At 47.3% G+C, this 13987-nt stretch overlaps 1 protein-coding gene across 1 annotated transcript in view; it reads right to left on the bottom strand.

The window, feature by feature from the left end:
- The window catches only part of PRKCSH (PRKCSH beta subunit of glucosidase II), a 260110-nt gene that overhangs the window by 186576 nt on the left and 59547 nt on the right, over nucleotides 1–13987 (bottom strand). Inside the window, exon 8 of the mRNA XM_078684189.1 lies at nucleotides 3522–3600. Coding sequence (XP_078540315.1) covers nucleotides 3522–3600 — 79 coding nt within the window. The remainder of the gene's footprint in view (nucleotides 1–3521; nucleotides 3601–13987) is intronic.

The raw sequence follows: 13987 nt of genomic DNA, 5'->3' as shown, positions 1-13987 counted from the left end.
AAGGTTTTAAACTAGTAGTTAATTCGGGAAAAATCTTCATGACCGCCCCTAACCCATTTGTGGGGATACTTAGATCTTTAAGAGACTGCTCCACCACAGAATATATTTGGAGGAGGGAGTTTGAGTCGGCTAAGATCATTGGCCATTTGACTCTCCTGTTGTTGTTATTTGTGATGACCTGTGCAGACTCAGACCTAGAGTGCCCACGCTGTGCAACTAGTCCCGACATTGTAAGTACCAAAGCGTTATAATCACTATCTTCCCTAGGAATAATGACCATATCTTTGACTAGTGACCACAGATCTAAGTCAACAAGGATATAATCAATCCTAGATCTTGATGCCGCCCCTCTTAAAGGTATGACCTGCTACTCTATCAGAGTCTGTTCTGCCATTACAGGCTCTAACACCATAGGCGATAGTAAACCATAGTACTTGTTGCCCCACCCTTGTGGTTTTCTTAATGGGTGAAATCTGAAGTTTTGCGATCCCCCTAGCCTCATCCCACTCAAGGATGAGGTCCTGTATGTAATTCACCTGTTCAAAAGTTGTATTAAAATCACCGGCGACAATCAACCGGTGATTTCTCGTAATCGAATCAAGGTAGTTAGCCAACGATGTTATTGTCCCTGAGAGTCTGTGTGGGCTTTGGAACCGATTGTATATATTGAAGATTATAATTTTTTCAGACCCCTTACATAGGGACAATTCTAAACCAAGTAGCTCAGGACAACCAAGGTGCAGGACCTTTACTTTACAGATCAAGGAAGGAGAAGAATCTGCCACTGGTCTAGCTGCAATCAAGAAGCCACCACTGCAGATCTTTTGCAGTCTCCTCCGACAAACTGGATGAAATCCAACAGACTTCCCTGGTTCTAGGCCAACTGAGACTTCATATCCCAATGCAGAGCCTGCCTGTGCCATCTGGTGTCATTGGCAAACTGGATACAGGAGGCTAGCAGACTGAGTAGCCTCTTAGCCATCCTCACTGAGACCCCCCCAGGAGAGGGGCTGAAACATCAAGGTCATAGCCCAAATGTCCTGAACTCGCTGGACTGGAGGAAAGGCCTGAAACGATCTTGTATAACTCCAATGAAAGGGAGTCTCAGAAAAAAGTCAGTTGTGAAAGGAGGAGGTCGATTGAGAAGTTCAGCGATGTCAATAGGTTTAGACCATCATCTGTAGTTTGTCTGCGACCACCTTTGGCAAGCCCATCGGCAGTTGTCGAGGTAGGACTGACCTCCTAAGATGGGGAGCGACCACCACTATCATCTTTGTGGACAATAAAGGGGCACTGGTGAGGCCAAGAGTGAGCAAGGAAAAGTGCTCAAGGCCCACCTTGAACTGTAGGTTTAATTTGTGGGCCTGCAGGAGGGAGGGGTGGGGTGAAAATAGGAATGCTGCAGGTCCAATGCCACCATCCACTCCGTGGGATCTAGGGCAGAAAGAGCCAGGGTGAGGGTGAGTATCTTGAATTTTTCTTTTTGCTCAGGAGGAATTTGAGAGGGCTAAGATCTAGGATAGAGTGGAGGCCTCCGTCCTTTTTCGGCACAAGGAAGTAGCAGGAATAAAACCTTGTGTCCACTTCAGACACTCTCTACAGCTCCTTTGGCCACAAGAGCCAGCACCTCTTGGCATGAGACAGACAGTTGGCCCTCCACCCGGCATTCCAATGAGCGTGGCCATTGCAGCAAGTTGAAAAGGAATGGCAGTACTAGCCCTGTGAGACAATCTGCAGGACCATTTGTAAGATGTAATATATTGCCTCCACTGGGGAAAGTGGCTGATCCTGAATCCGAACTTGAGTGATGAAATATGCATCCAAACCCAATGGCGGAAAAAAACAATCTGGGGATGGAGTCGATGCCCATGCGCACTGTAGTCCAGGGGAGGAGCCACCTATCTCGTGATACTTCGAAGACTCTTCCAGGACAACAATGTGCAATCATCCGGACCCAACACTAGGCGGCGATCTATGCTATAGATATAAATTCAGCAGCCCACATGCCTCGAACTTGGTGTGACAATTAGAGCGCACTAAAGGGGGTTTGAGGTTGTTGCACAGTGGGGCCTGACGAAATTCTAACGCTAAGCCCCAACACATCTCCTGAAGTGGCAAAATTGTTGTGGGGATTGCTGTTCTGGATCTGAAAGGTCCAAGGCGTGTGCTGTGGCACTACTTGCCTTAACATGCTCCAGGACTGAGTCCACTTTTTACCAAACAGGTGGGGCAGTTAAAAGCTATGTTCATTAAGGACTCCTGGACAAACCCCGGAAAGCATGCCGACTTCATCTATGAGGGGCAGCAAAGCACCACACCAGCTCCCATAGCCTTACCGTGACAATCTGTGGTCCCATCCTAACCATGTTGAAAGGAAGCTGGCAAGTCATCTGGGACAGCAGGTAACATCTCACCAACTATGTCCCAAAGTGCTAGATGTAGTAGCCGAGCAGACAACTTGCATTAACCAACCTCAAGGCTAGGCTGGCTGAGAAGAGCATACACTTACGAAATGTATCTATGCATTATGACTCCCTGAAAGGGGAAGTGGTTCGCTTTGCGTTCTCAGATAGCTTTTGGTTTCATTTTAGCATTACCATCACAGGTCCTGGAAATGTGCGTTGAACCCAAGCACCAGAGGCACACCTCAAGGGGATTGGCCAGAGACATCTGCTTGCAAAAATCCTTAAAAGAATTAAACCCTGTTATTTTGATGGGTGATATGCCCCATCAACACAAAGTTTTTTAGGTTTAATAGTTTTTATTGAAGCAGCATAAAGAAACAAACATACATTCTAGGTGATGCGGATCTGCAAAGGCTAGTGGCTCGCTTGCGACGCAGTGGCCTTCCTGGAGACAGTCCAAAAGCAATCCAGCCATTAGAGTGAGACCGACATAAGCAATGCTGCAAAAAAGGAGAAAACTCCCCCTAGAAAATGCCCCCCACCCCCCGAAATCCCATATTGCAACAGTGTGAAGATAGGAGAAACCGAGCTCCGGATTCACGTTTGAAGGCGTGGAAGAAAGGGACTGACATCAGCATGCATGGGTAGCACTTATATGCTGCTCAGTTCGTCATTTACGGAGTGGATGCAGCTGCACAGCACCAACTACCGCTGCACAGGAGCACTGCAATTGAGTTTTCTGGATCCAGCCTGGTGTCCGGGGATAGTCACATGGCAAGAAAGGACCCAGTTGCTAGAAGTGTCCACCAGAAAGACCTATCTTTCCCAAAAATATAACCCTTCAATGCATCAAAAGTGCAAAGGGTGTAAATCTTTCATCTAACTGAAGTGAAACACAATCCCTGGCCTGAGGCTTCACAGTACCCACTTGCTGCCCAAACTCTCATAAGAAAAAGGCCCAAACCCACACCTTAACCTCCCATATCCAACATCCTCATCAGTATTTAGGGCATTATAAGTCCTATACCACCCAGCACAGAATGTTTGAGGACTGCCTCAAAAATCTACCATGTTAATCACTCCCAGACTTTGCAATTTTCCCCTCACAATCACTACCTGAGCTTCTTCATCCGAGATAGTCCCATCACTATCGCCGTCTAGCTCGGAGTGGCTTTGAAGTTCACTCACAGATATCCTGCAATTAAATTAAAAATAATAATAAATCAATACATTTCAAATCAGCACTCCCTCTCAAGCTCTTGAACACAACAAGCAGAGTTTATCTAGGTTTTAAAATCTTTCACAGGATATGTTTGATTTGTTAATTTGACTGCTTCTAAACTTTCCATTTTGTTGTGCTGTTCAAGATAGAATATTTGCACAACTGCAAGGACACCTGTTCACCTTTCAACAGTGCCTGTTATAGGCTAACTTCCAATAACTATTCTAGGACCCTCTTGCTGTGCAGTATACCACACTTTCCAAATCACCTCCATCAAGTTAGGAGAAAATTACCAACATGCAAACTCCAAAAGCTCTCTCTGAGTCCAACTTAATGAACATGTGACAGATTATACCCAAGGCAAATTATGCTATTACAGGTATCTCTGTGAATATTCATTTTCCCTGTGGACTTAATTCTTCTCAGTCAATGTTAACAGGTAGGTCAACAACATGATACTCCCAAAACGAGCTTCAATATAGATGTAATTATTCAAGTATATTGTATATTCAGACCCTGAATCTATTTCTGGATTTTATTTGATGTAATGTCATGTGACAAGGCCATTTCCATTTAATATTCAGCGTTCTGCTTTTTGGGGGGTTAGTATAGCATAATTTAGTGCAAGCCTCGTCACCACTGACACCAAAGAAACACTACTGATACATCCATTAATGTATAGCTCTCGTTTTTCTACAAACTGCCTTATTTGCAGAGGGGCCAGAAAAGATTACAGGAAATTACGCTGGTGCTGCATATTGATTAGGACAGGGGTCTATAGCTGGAGGCCACCAGTGAAAAAGCCAGAGCAAGGGAAAGGTCTGAAAATAACGCTACTGCACGCAGTGCACCTGTTTTTCATTAAAACTAAAGTTCATGACTATCATAATGAGTTGCACTTAACAAAGAGGGCTAAAAAGTGGAAGTTAAAAAGGCCCCAACTTACATAAATTTCTATCTGTAATACAAAATTTAGCGGCATGTAACCCTTAACCCAAAATGTATCTGTTGCTCCTACACTGACCCTTTATTCCTTACCCGATATGACTTATATCACCCTTATGGGCGTTACCCTTAGAACTCACCTTTTAACATGTGGTACCTTTACAATGCATGCCATTTTTTAATATTTTAAAACACGTGACTTTACCACACAGGTACGTTTTTATTCTTTTCTTAAACGTCAAAAGCCCTTGTTTATGTATGTATGTGCCTACACATATATAGACACATGCATATGTTTGAAAGCGTATGTGTATATATTGACTGAAAATCCAAATGCTAAAGTAACATTATAGCTCGGTGAACTTCTCAGTGTCAACATTAACGTTTTCAATTAATAAAAAAATTAAATTCACCAGTTTGAGTTAGCAGCGCTAACTACAACTTGGGTCCCTGCCATCACAACACTCATGACATGTTGTATGACATCATTTATGCCATCACTGATGACATCTCAAATTACAACATTCATAATATCACTGAGTCATGGACACTCTCCCAAGCCCAACTGCCTAAATGTACAATTATTTTTCATCCTTCATTTCTTGAAGACTATTGAACGAATTTACACCAAATCACAAACAGCTCAATCTGCGGACCAAGATCTAGCTTCCTGCTAAACTTAGTGTAATTCCATTCAGCAGTTTTTGCTATAACCAGCCTTAAAGATGTCTAGGGAAAATGCATGGGAATTTTATGTTTTGGAAACTGCCTTTTTTCTCGGATCCCGACTGACCGATCATCCCAAAACTTTCCCAGGGAGGAGATGATGTGGATGACCTTTTTTTGGAAAGCTGTGACACAGTTTCTCAAATCGGGTCATAGTTATTAGAGAACAAAAACACACTCCATTTAAGGAAAAGCAGACCTACCTATAATGTGTGGGTGTATGTGTATTCCCTTCCCATGGAAAAATATTATGCACCGGGCTCAGTGCTGATATATTAGTGATTAGTTCATGAAAACTCTAGATGCACAATAATATAAAACACATTGGAAAACATATATTAGAAAAATACTTTTGATTTTATTATTCTTTTTGTTTTTTTATGTAGAAAAAAGATAATATACCTATAAAAACACCATATCTCTTCTGTTTATACAACATTCATTTCAAAGCATGAATAAAGTTTCATTATTGCAATTACCAAAAAAGGAATATCTGCATCCTTCAGGACGACTTTGAATAAATATATAGATGTGGTTTGCAACAATGTATTTATATTGCAATAATGAAACTTTATTCATGCTTTGAAATGAATGTTCACTCACCCTGCGAGCAGAGGTGATAGAAAGCAGTCTTTAAAGTAAGGACATGAAGAGTACAATTATGTAGTGGCTCAAATGGAGCACCCCTAAGATACTGGAGGACAACATTCAAGTCCCACTGGGGAATTACGAAAGGAGAAGGAGGAAAGAGATGAGTAATATCCTTCAGAAATCTGTTAACAATAGGGGACTTGAAAAGAGAAGGCTGATCTGGAAAGCGAAGAAAGGCCAAAATGGCGGAAAGATGGCCTTTAAGAGTGCCCAGAGCAGAGCCCTTTCTGGGCCAAAGAAAGAATGAAAAGGAGAACCTCTGATAGAGGGGCAGAAATGGAATCCACAGCCTTTTCTTTGCACCAGGCCACAAATTTGCTCCATCTACAGGGGTATACCGTTTTAGTGGAGGGACGCTTGGCTACCAAGATGACATTACACACTTCGGGAGGAAGGCTGTAAGCTGTCAACTGTCACTGCTCAATGTCCACGCAAGGAGGTGGAGGATGGACAGGTTCGGATGGAGGACCGTCCCCTGCTGCTGCGGCAGAAGATCATCCTGAAGAGGCAGTCCGATTGGAGGATCGATGGCCATGCTCAAGAGCTCGGGGTACCAGACTCTTTGTGCCCAGTCTGGAGCCACAAGAATGACTTGGGCCCAGTCGCGCTTGATCTTCTTCAGCACTCTGGGTAGAAGTGGTACAGGAGGTCGCAATTCCACTCGTGACAAAAGGCATCGCAGAGCGAGTGCCGCCTTGGAAACTCCAATGTGTAGAACTGCTGACATTGCGCAGTCTCTTCAGTGGCGAATAGATCTAGCCTAGGCTCTCCACACTGCTTAAAGAGACCTTGCACCACCTCAGAGTGAAGATGCAATTTGTGATCCATCATGCACCTGCGGCTGAGTTTGTCCACCCTGGCGTTCAGGGAACCCGCTAGGTGTTGAACCACCAGGAATATGCCCTAATGTTCCAGCCATTTTCAAAGGCGAAAAGCCTCCAGACATAGGGTCCACGACCCCACCCCGCCCTGTTTGTTGCAGTACGACATGGCAGTGGTGTTGTCCGTGAACACCTGCACAACTCTTCCTTTGAAAAAAGGAAGGAATGCCTTCAGTGCAAAACAGATCGCCCGAAGCTCCAGAAGGTTGATGTGGAGCCAGGACTCCGCTGGAGACCAGAGACCTCTAATCTCCGCTTATCCCATGTGGCCGCCCCATCCCAGGAGGGATGCATCTGTCACCACTGTAAACTCTGTTTGGGGAAGGGAAGGGGATCTGCCGTTGACCCAATCCCGGTTTGTGAGCCACGACTGCAACTGATGTACAGTTGCCTCCGTGATCTGGACGACATCGGAAAGATTCCCCATATGCTGTGGCCACTGAAACATTCCGGTCCCACTGCAGAGCCCGTATATGCCATCTGGAATTATCCACCAGCAGGATACAGGAGGCCATGACGCCCAGCAGCCCAAGGGTCATTCTCACCGAAATCTGGGATACAGGCTGAAACATCGGTATCATAGCCCAAAAATCCCAGACTCACTGCCCGGGAGGATAGGCCTGAAAATGCGCTGTATTCAGAACTGCTCCGACGAAAAGGAGCTTTTGAGAGGGAATCATGCGTGACTTCGGCACATTGATAGTGAACCCCAGGAAATGCAGGAGGTCCGCCGTAGTCTGAAGGAGGGAGACAACAGCCTGGGGCGAGCCCCCCTTCAACAGCCAGTCGTAGAGATAAGGGAAGTCTGGAACTCTTCATCTGCACAGTTGAGCTGCGACCACCGCCATCACTTTTATGAACACCCCAGGGGCGCTGGTAAGGCCAAAGGGGAGCACGGTAACCTGAAAATGCTTGTGGCCTACGGTGGACCGTAGGTAACGCCTATGGACTGGCAGGAAGGGAATGTGAAAATAAGTGTCCTGCAAGTCCAATGCTACCGTCCAGTCTCCAGGGTCGAGGGTTGAGGGCAAACGAGACCTGAGCTAAGGTTAACATTCTGAACTTCTCCTTCCAGAAGAAGCGGTTGACGACATATGATGGAGTGCTGGTGGCATGGAGGGAGTAGTCATCTCGAAGAGTAGCCCCTTCAGACGATCTGCAAACCTCACCTGTCCGACATGATGTTGTGCCAGGGGGGAGGTGATGGCGAATCCGTCCGCCTACTGGCCTCTGGTGGCCCTGAAAAGTCGGACTATGAAGGTTTGGAGGCTGCTGCAGGGGGAGTATGGGTGGACTGCCTGCCCACTGGCTCCCAGACACGCGTCTCTGGGTCCCGCGGCCACGCATAGGCTGGGTAGCTTGCATGTCCCTGTGGCTTTGGGTGGTACGTGGTGTGGCACCCCTTCTGTAGCCATTAAAGGGGCAAAAAGCAGACTGCATGGGGCAAGAAGTAGCAGCGAGGCCCAAAGATCTGGCCGTAGCCCGAGAGCACTTAAAGCACTCGAGCGCGGATTCCGCCTTGTCACCAAACAGACGACGGTCATTAAAGGGCATGTCCAACAGAATGGATTGGACATCCCGGGAAAAGCCAGACGTCCTCAACCAGGTGTAGCGCCTCAGGGCTAAGACATGGAAACCGTTCTTCCCAGAGAGTCAGGAGTATCCAGCCCACACCGGATGGTGAACTTAGCTGTGTCTCGATCCTCAGCAACAGCACGGGTGAGCACGGCCAGGCCTCCTCCGGGCACTGTGGCAGCACTTGCGTAACCGTATCCCACACTGTGTGGGGAGAATGGCCGAAGAGACATGCGGTGTTCACCGACCACAGCTCTAAGCTTGCATAAGAAAACATCTTACCAAGATGATCTAGCTTCTTGGATTCCCTATCTGGGGGAGCAGTAGGGAATGTGCATTTCAAGGATGAGGCTTGGACCACCAAGCTCTCGGGGGCAGGGTAATGGAGAAAAAAAATGGATCGCCCAGAGCTGGGCGGTGGCGTCAGGCAATCATCCTGTCCACAGGAGCCCCTGTGCTGGGCTTGGACCAAGTGCCCAGAAGGATGTCAGTGAGGGCCTCATTAAAACGCAGCAGGGGCTCCTAAGAGGTCGGTGTTGGCTGAAGAACCTGTCAGGAGGTTAGTCCTGACTGCCACTGTAGGAATCTCCAGGCAAAAGGCCTCAGCCGCCGTACGCAACACCACTGCGTATGAAGCTCCCTCCCCCATAGCCACAGTAGGGGGGGGGGGAAGAGCATGCCAAGCTCTGGGGAGCTATCCAGACCACGGGCGTTTGCCAAATCCTCTCGCCAGTCCGGCTCTTCAAGATGGTCAGCTAGAGGACCAGTAGACCCCTCCCAATCCTCCTCTGGCTGCCACTCAGGACAATAAGGAACGCCAGGGAGGAACAGCGGTAAAAAAGTACCCTCCGGCCTCGGTACTGACGTCGGAACAGCACGGAATCCAAGTAGGGGGTGAGGCTGGGGTCAATGCCGGTTGGGGGCACATCAGCCGTCGGGGCGTCGTCAGTGGAATCGGCGAGGCGAAGGTACCATGAGGTGGACCAGTGCTAATCCGGATCCAGGCCTGGGTCCATGGGGGGCCTCCGGCGCAGAGGCCGGCAGTTGGCATCGAAGGCCCAGGGCCTCCATCTGAGTCCGTGGGTCCCGAAGGCAGGCCTGCGGAGTCGGGTTGCACAAAAATGCTATGAAGCGCTTCGTAAAATGCACAAAGCTGGGCAGGGGACGCTCCTGCTCCGGGTAAGGGAGGGAAGCGTGGAGCCATCTCAGCGGGCTCCGAGGGCGGAGCCGGAGAGCATCGTCGCTCCGGGTGCCGCTTAACATCAGCCGACGGACCGGGAAAAGGCGAAGAGCAACTACGCTTCTTCACCTTCTTCTTGAGCTGCGACTTAACGGAGGAGTGCGAAGACTTTGAGGATGAATGGTGGTAACTCCGTGACTGGTCCCACGGCCTTTCTCTCGACCGGGACCTCGAACGACACGGAGCAGACTGCCGGGCATCCAAAAGCTTTCAGACCCGCTCCCGCAAAGACTTTGGGTTCATGGCCCGGCAGTCGGAGCACGACTTCGGATCGTAGTCGCTCTCCAGGCACCAAAGACACACAAGGTGCAGATCGGTGACCAACATCAGCTTGTGACAGGAGTCACAGGGCTTGAATCCGGTCCGACGATAGGACATCCCTCATGCACCAGAAGTTGAAGACTCAAAAAGATGTCAACAAAAGTCGAAAAATGTTTAGTTAAAAAAAAAAATAAGGGGCACACTCTCCGGATCTACACTGGTTGGGGCGGAAAAAGAAAAAACTGACGTCAGCGCGCTGGGGCAGCGTCTAAGTAGACACCGCAATGCCATCTCAGCGACCACGACGCTGGCGACGGACGCAGAGTCGACCAACGCCACCTACTGACACGCAGGGGTACTGCTACGAAAAGATTTCTCTGGATCCATTCCGACGCTTGAGGGTCATTCTAAGGTAAGGAATGTATAACTAAAGTCTTTCAGATATTCAGTTCTACATTATATCTGGACTCCAGTTGTCTCAGCTTTTTTACCCTGTTACCTCCTTGCATATTCTTGGGGACCGCATCAATTACACAATATGTCAAGTCCTCCGCGCTCCCCTTGTGGACCTTTTCGCAGTGCCTTGATACAGGGTAACCTTGATCTCGATTTCTAATAGATCTCAGATGCTGAAGGATTCTTTTATGGACTGATAGTATTGTACTACCAATGTACATGAACTGGCAAGGGCATTTCAACATATACACAGCATGTACGGTCTTGCAATTATACTGCCCCTAGATGTGTTCGACTGACACTTGATGTGAGGGGAGAGACAATGTGTTGTCTTTTTACCTTGTTGACAAACTTTGCATTTTCCACACTTTTGGGGGGGGTAGGGAGAGAGAGAGAGAAAAGAGAGAAAAAGAGAGAGAAAAAGAGAGAGAGAGAGAAAAAGAGAGAGAGAGAGAAAAAGAGAGAGAGAAAAAGAGAAAGAGAGAGAAAAAGAGAGAGAGAGAAAAAGAGAGAGAGAAAAAGAGAGAGAAAAAGAGAAAGAGAGAAAGAGAGAGAGAAAGAGAGACTATTTCACTGAAAAACCCAAAGGTTACAGGAATTTTATAGTTAGGCTCACATTTCAATCCTATCAAACCAGAGAAATTCAGCAGTTATGGTTAGCTGTACCAGGAATGGGAGCCTAACTACAATGTCCCTGTAACCTTTGTTTTTTTTCAGTGAATTTTACCAAATTAACTGCTTCGAACGTCCTGCGCCAGTGCAGAACGTTCAATTAAGCGGGCGGGGCCGCGTCGGTCAACGGACGTGCGCAGCACTACGGAAGTAGTGCTTGTGACGGCCATTGGCCGACACCCGCAGCAAACGGGTTAAAGGTTTATTTTAATGCCATTTCTGAACTATACCGTACCTACAACCTGGGTTTGAAAGTCCTAGTGTGGGTGTGAGTCTGTGTATGGGTTTGTGAATGGGTGTCCCAGTGTCTGTAAAGTATGTGAATGGGTGCAACAGTGCCTTTGTAGGTATATGAGTGGGTGTGAGAGTATGTATATACGTGTAAGTGGTACTGTAAGAGTCTTTGAATATGTTTGTGAATGGATGTAACATTGTCTCTAGGGTGCCTAAATGGGTGCAACAGTGTCAGCATGGGATGTGAATGGGTGTGAGTGTATGGATGGGTATGTGTGTAAGAGTGTCTGCATGTGACACTGGATGTCAGAGGGTGTCACTGCCTGTCACAGTGGGTGTTAGGGTATTTGTCTGGTTGGCTGGGACAATGGATGCGAGGGTGTTTTCTAGGTGTGAGAGTCCCTGTAAGACTTTTTGGCTGCCTATTTGAGTGGGTGCATGATTCTATTTAGTTTATAAAAAATAAAAAAAGCTTACCGATATCCTTGGATCCACACGCAAATGCACACCTGGGCCGCACAGAGCCCCGCGGACCTTGGATAACATAAAGGAAATATATACATGTATTCTAACTTAGCTTCTGCTTACAGCCTACTTATTTCCCACCCATGTAGTCAGGGAATCTCTACCCTGAACTTTTATAAACATTACAGCCCAAATTTGAACCACAGGAACAGTTTCCTGATAAAAGAAAACGTCAGCCGCAACTTTTCTGTGAGGCCGCGGCCATCCAATCTGGTCTTTTCGTTGGCGCGTGAATCCACAGATTTACCCGTGGTTGATACGCGTCCCTATAGATCTATATATTTTTTTACCTTTAATATCACTAACACCGATTTACACAAAATCACAAAAAGAGTGATTTGCGTAACCAGTTTTGTGTGGTAAAGTTCAAAGGACAAGGCCTTGTACTACAATTCCATGCATTGTGAAGTACAGCATGCATGGTAACGACTGATACTCAACACTTACACATTATGTTGGGACAACAGTTCTCCGTATGGTTTTGTGAAGCTGTGCTATCATGTCCTTGTATGTTTCTGTAAGCTCCTGTATGTTTTTCACCCCAGTACGCCGACTGAGGATTCTCCCATAAACTGACAGACATTAGAGCTGGCACCACAAAGCTCAGCCTCCTTTGTCAGTGTGACTCTTGCCAGGGCTGTGTGCAGACTGACAGGGATGGAAACATAACCTAAAACCAGGGAACATGCCTTTTTATCTGTCTCAGTACAGAGGAGGAATGACTGGTGGCTTTTACCCAGGTAAAATATGTGCAGCCCCATGTAACTGGAATCATTTGCCTTCAGGAATGTAAGGCCTCAGAGTGGTGTTACAAATATATTTCATTGTGTGAGGAGTAGAGGAGCATCCAGGAATTCATAAACTGCCTTTACGATCCAGTATGATTTACATTTTTCCACTGACTAAGCAGGGTTTGAAAAACCAATGCAGTTGAGAAGAAAGGAGATCAAAGATTGAAAACCCAGGCTAGTTGCCACTCTTCCAAACTAGACTGAGGCTAAGCCAAGGAAGCACATACAAGGAAATAATGGACAGAGCACTGAAACTTTTCAGACACTCACCCTCAGTCACAGATCTTGGTTGAATTCCATCATCGTTCTTAAGCTCACTACGCCACCCCAATACAGACCCAGCTATATACAAATCAGTCTTGACCCTGTGCCTCAGCCAAGGAACACACGAAAGCAATACTGTTGATTTACCACATCGGAAGGAAGACCTGCTAGCTTGTGGAGGTCTCTGGGCTGCACCCGCAAGGGGTGAGCGAACAGGAGTGAGGAAGAGTGCAGATGTGTGGAAGGGCCTGTGTAGGATAGATAGCCCAGCAGACTACTGCACAATATCATACAAGTACATGGGAAGCTCATCCCCATCCTGTCAACACCAATAGTCAGCCAGTTTCGTCCTAAGCCCTCTACATTTCATAGGAAGCCTGCATCCTTTCCTCTTGCGGTTTCCTCTACTTCACCCTCTGGACCAGAGATTCCAACAGGGAATATAGAGGAGGTTGCCCTGATTCCGGTACTGTATGAATTTCCATTTAAGTCCAAGTAGTTTGAGATTTTGACATTTGAAGCCCCTGTGCACCATCCCAGTGTATAGTACTCTCCAGCTTTGCCTTGCAAACAGTGGTGGCATTGAAGGATACCGACTAAACCTTCTGTGTAAGCCTGTGGGAGTTCGTGGAGTTCCGCTACAAGGAACTCCGCGAAGTGCAAAAAAACTCTGCCGCACTATGCAGAGCTCCGCAAGCGGAAGAGTGGGTTAAAAAAAATGTCGCCCGCAATAATTTTCTGTGCCGGGTGTTTGTCCGTGCTGTGAAATTATCGCAAACAGCACCATGCACAGTGCAAGCGGGCACGGCTTCCTTTAGGACGCTTGAGTAGATTTCGTACCCGAGCGGCACCTTTCTCAAGGCGAACAGTCGGTTTCTCAACGCTAGCGGGCGCGAGCATACGCGGCAACTCGCATTGAGAAATACGACCGCCCACGTTGAGAAATCTTGCCTGGCGGTTGAATTCCCTCGCTTGCGCTAGCCAGCTTGACGTTGATGAGCACGAATGAGGAAAAATCTCGCCGGGAAGTGGATTTTCCTCGCTTGCGCTCGTCAACTTGATGTTGTTGAGCGCGAGCGAAGAAATAAAACTCTGCTTTTTGGAAACGTGGAGTGCGGGAAACTCTGCAAACGCCGCGA

This window comes from Lissotriton helveticus, chromosome 1_1, assembly GCF_964261635.1.
Source record: "Lissotriton helveticus chromosome 1_1, aLisHel1.1, whole genome shotgun sequence".
NCBI lineage: Eukaryota > Metazoa > Chordata > Amphibia > Caudata > Salamandridae > Lissotriton > Lissotriton helveticus.
Note: the sequence above shows the minus strand (reverse complement) of the source record. Positions and strands in the feature narration are given on the sequence as shown.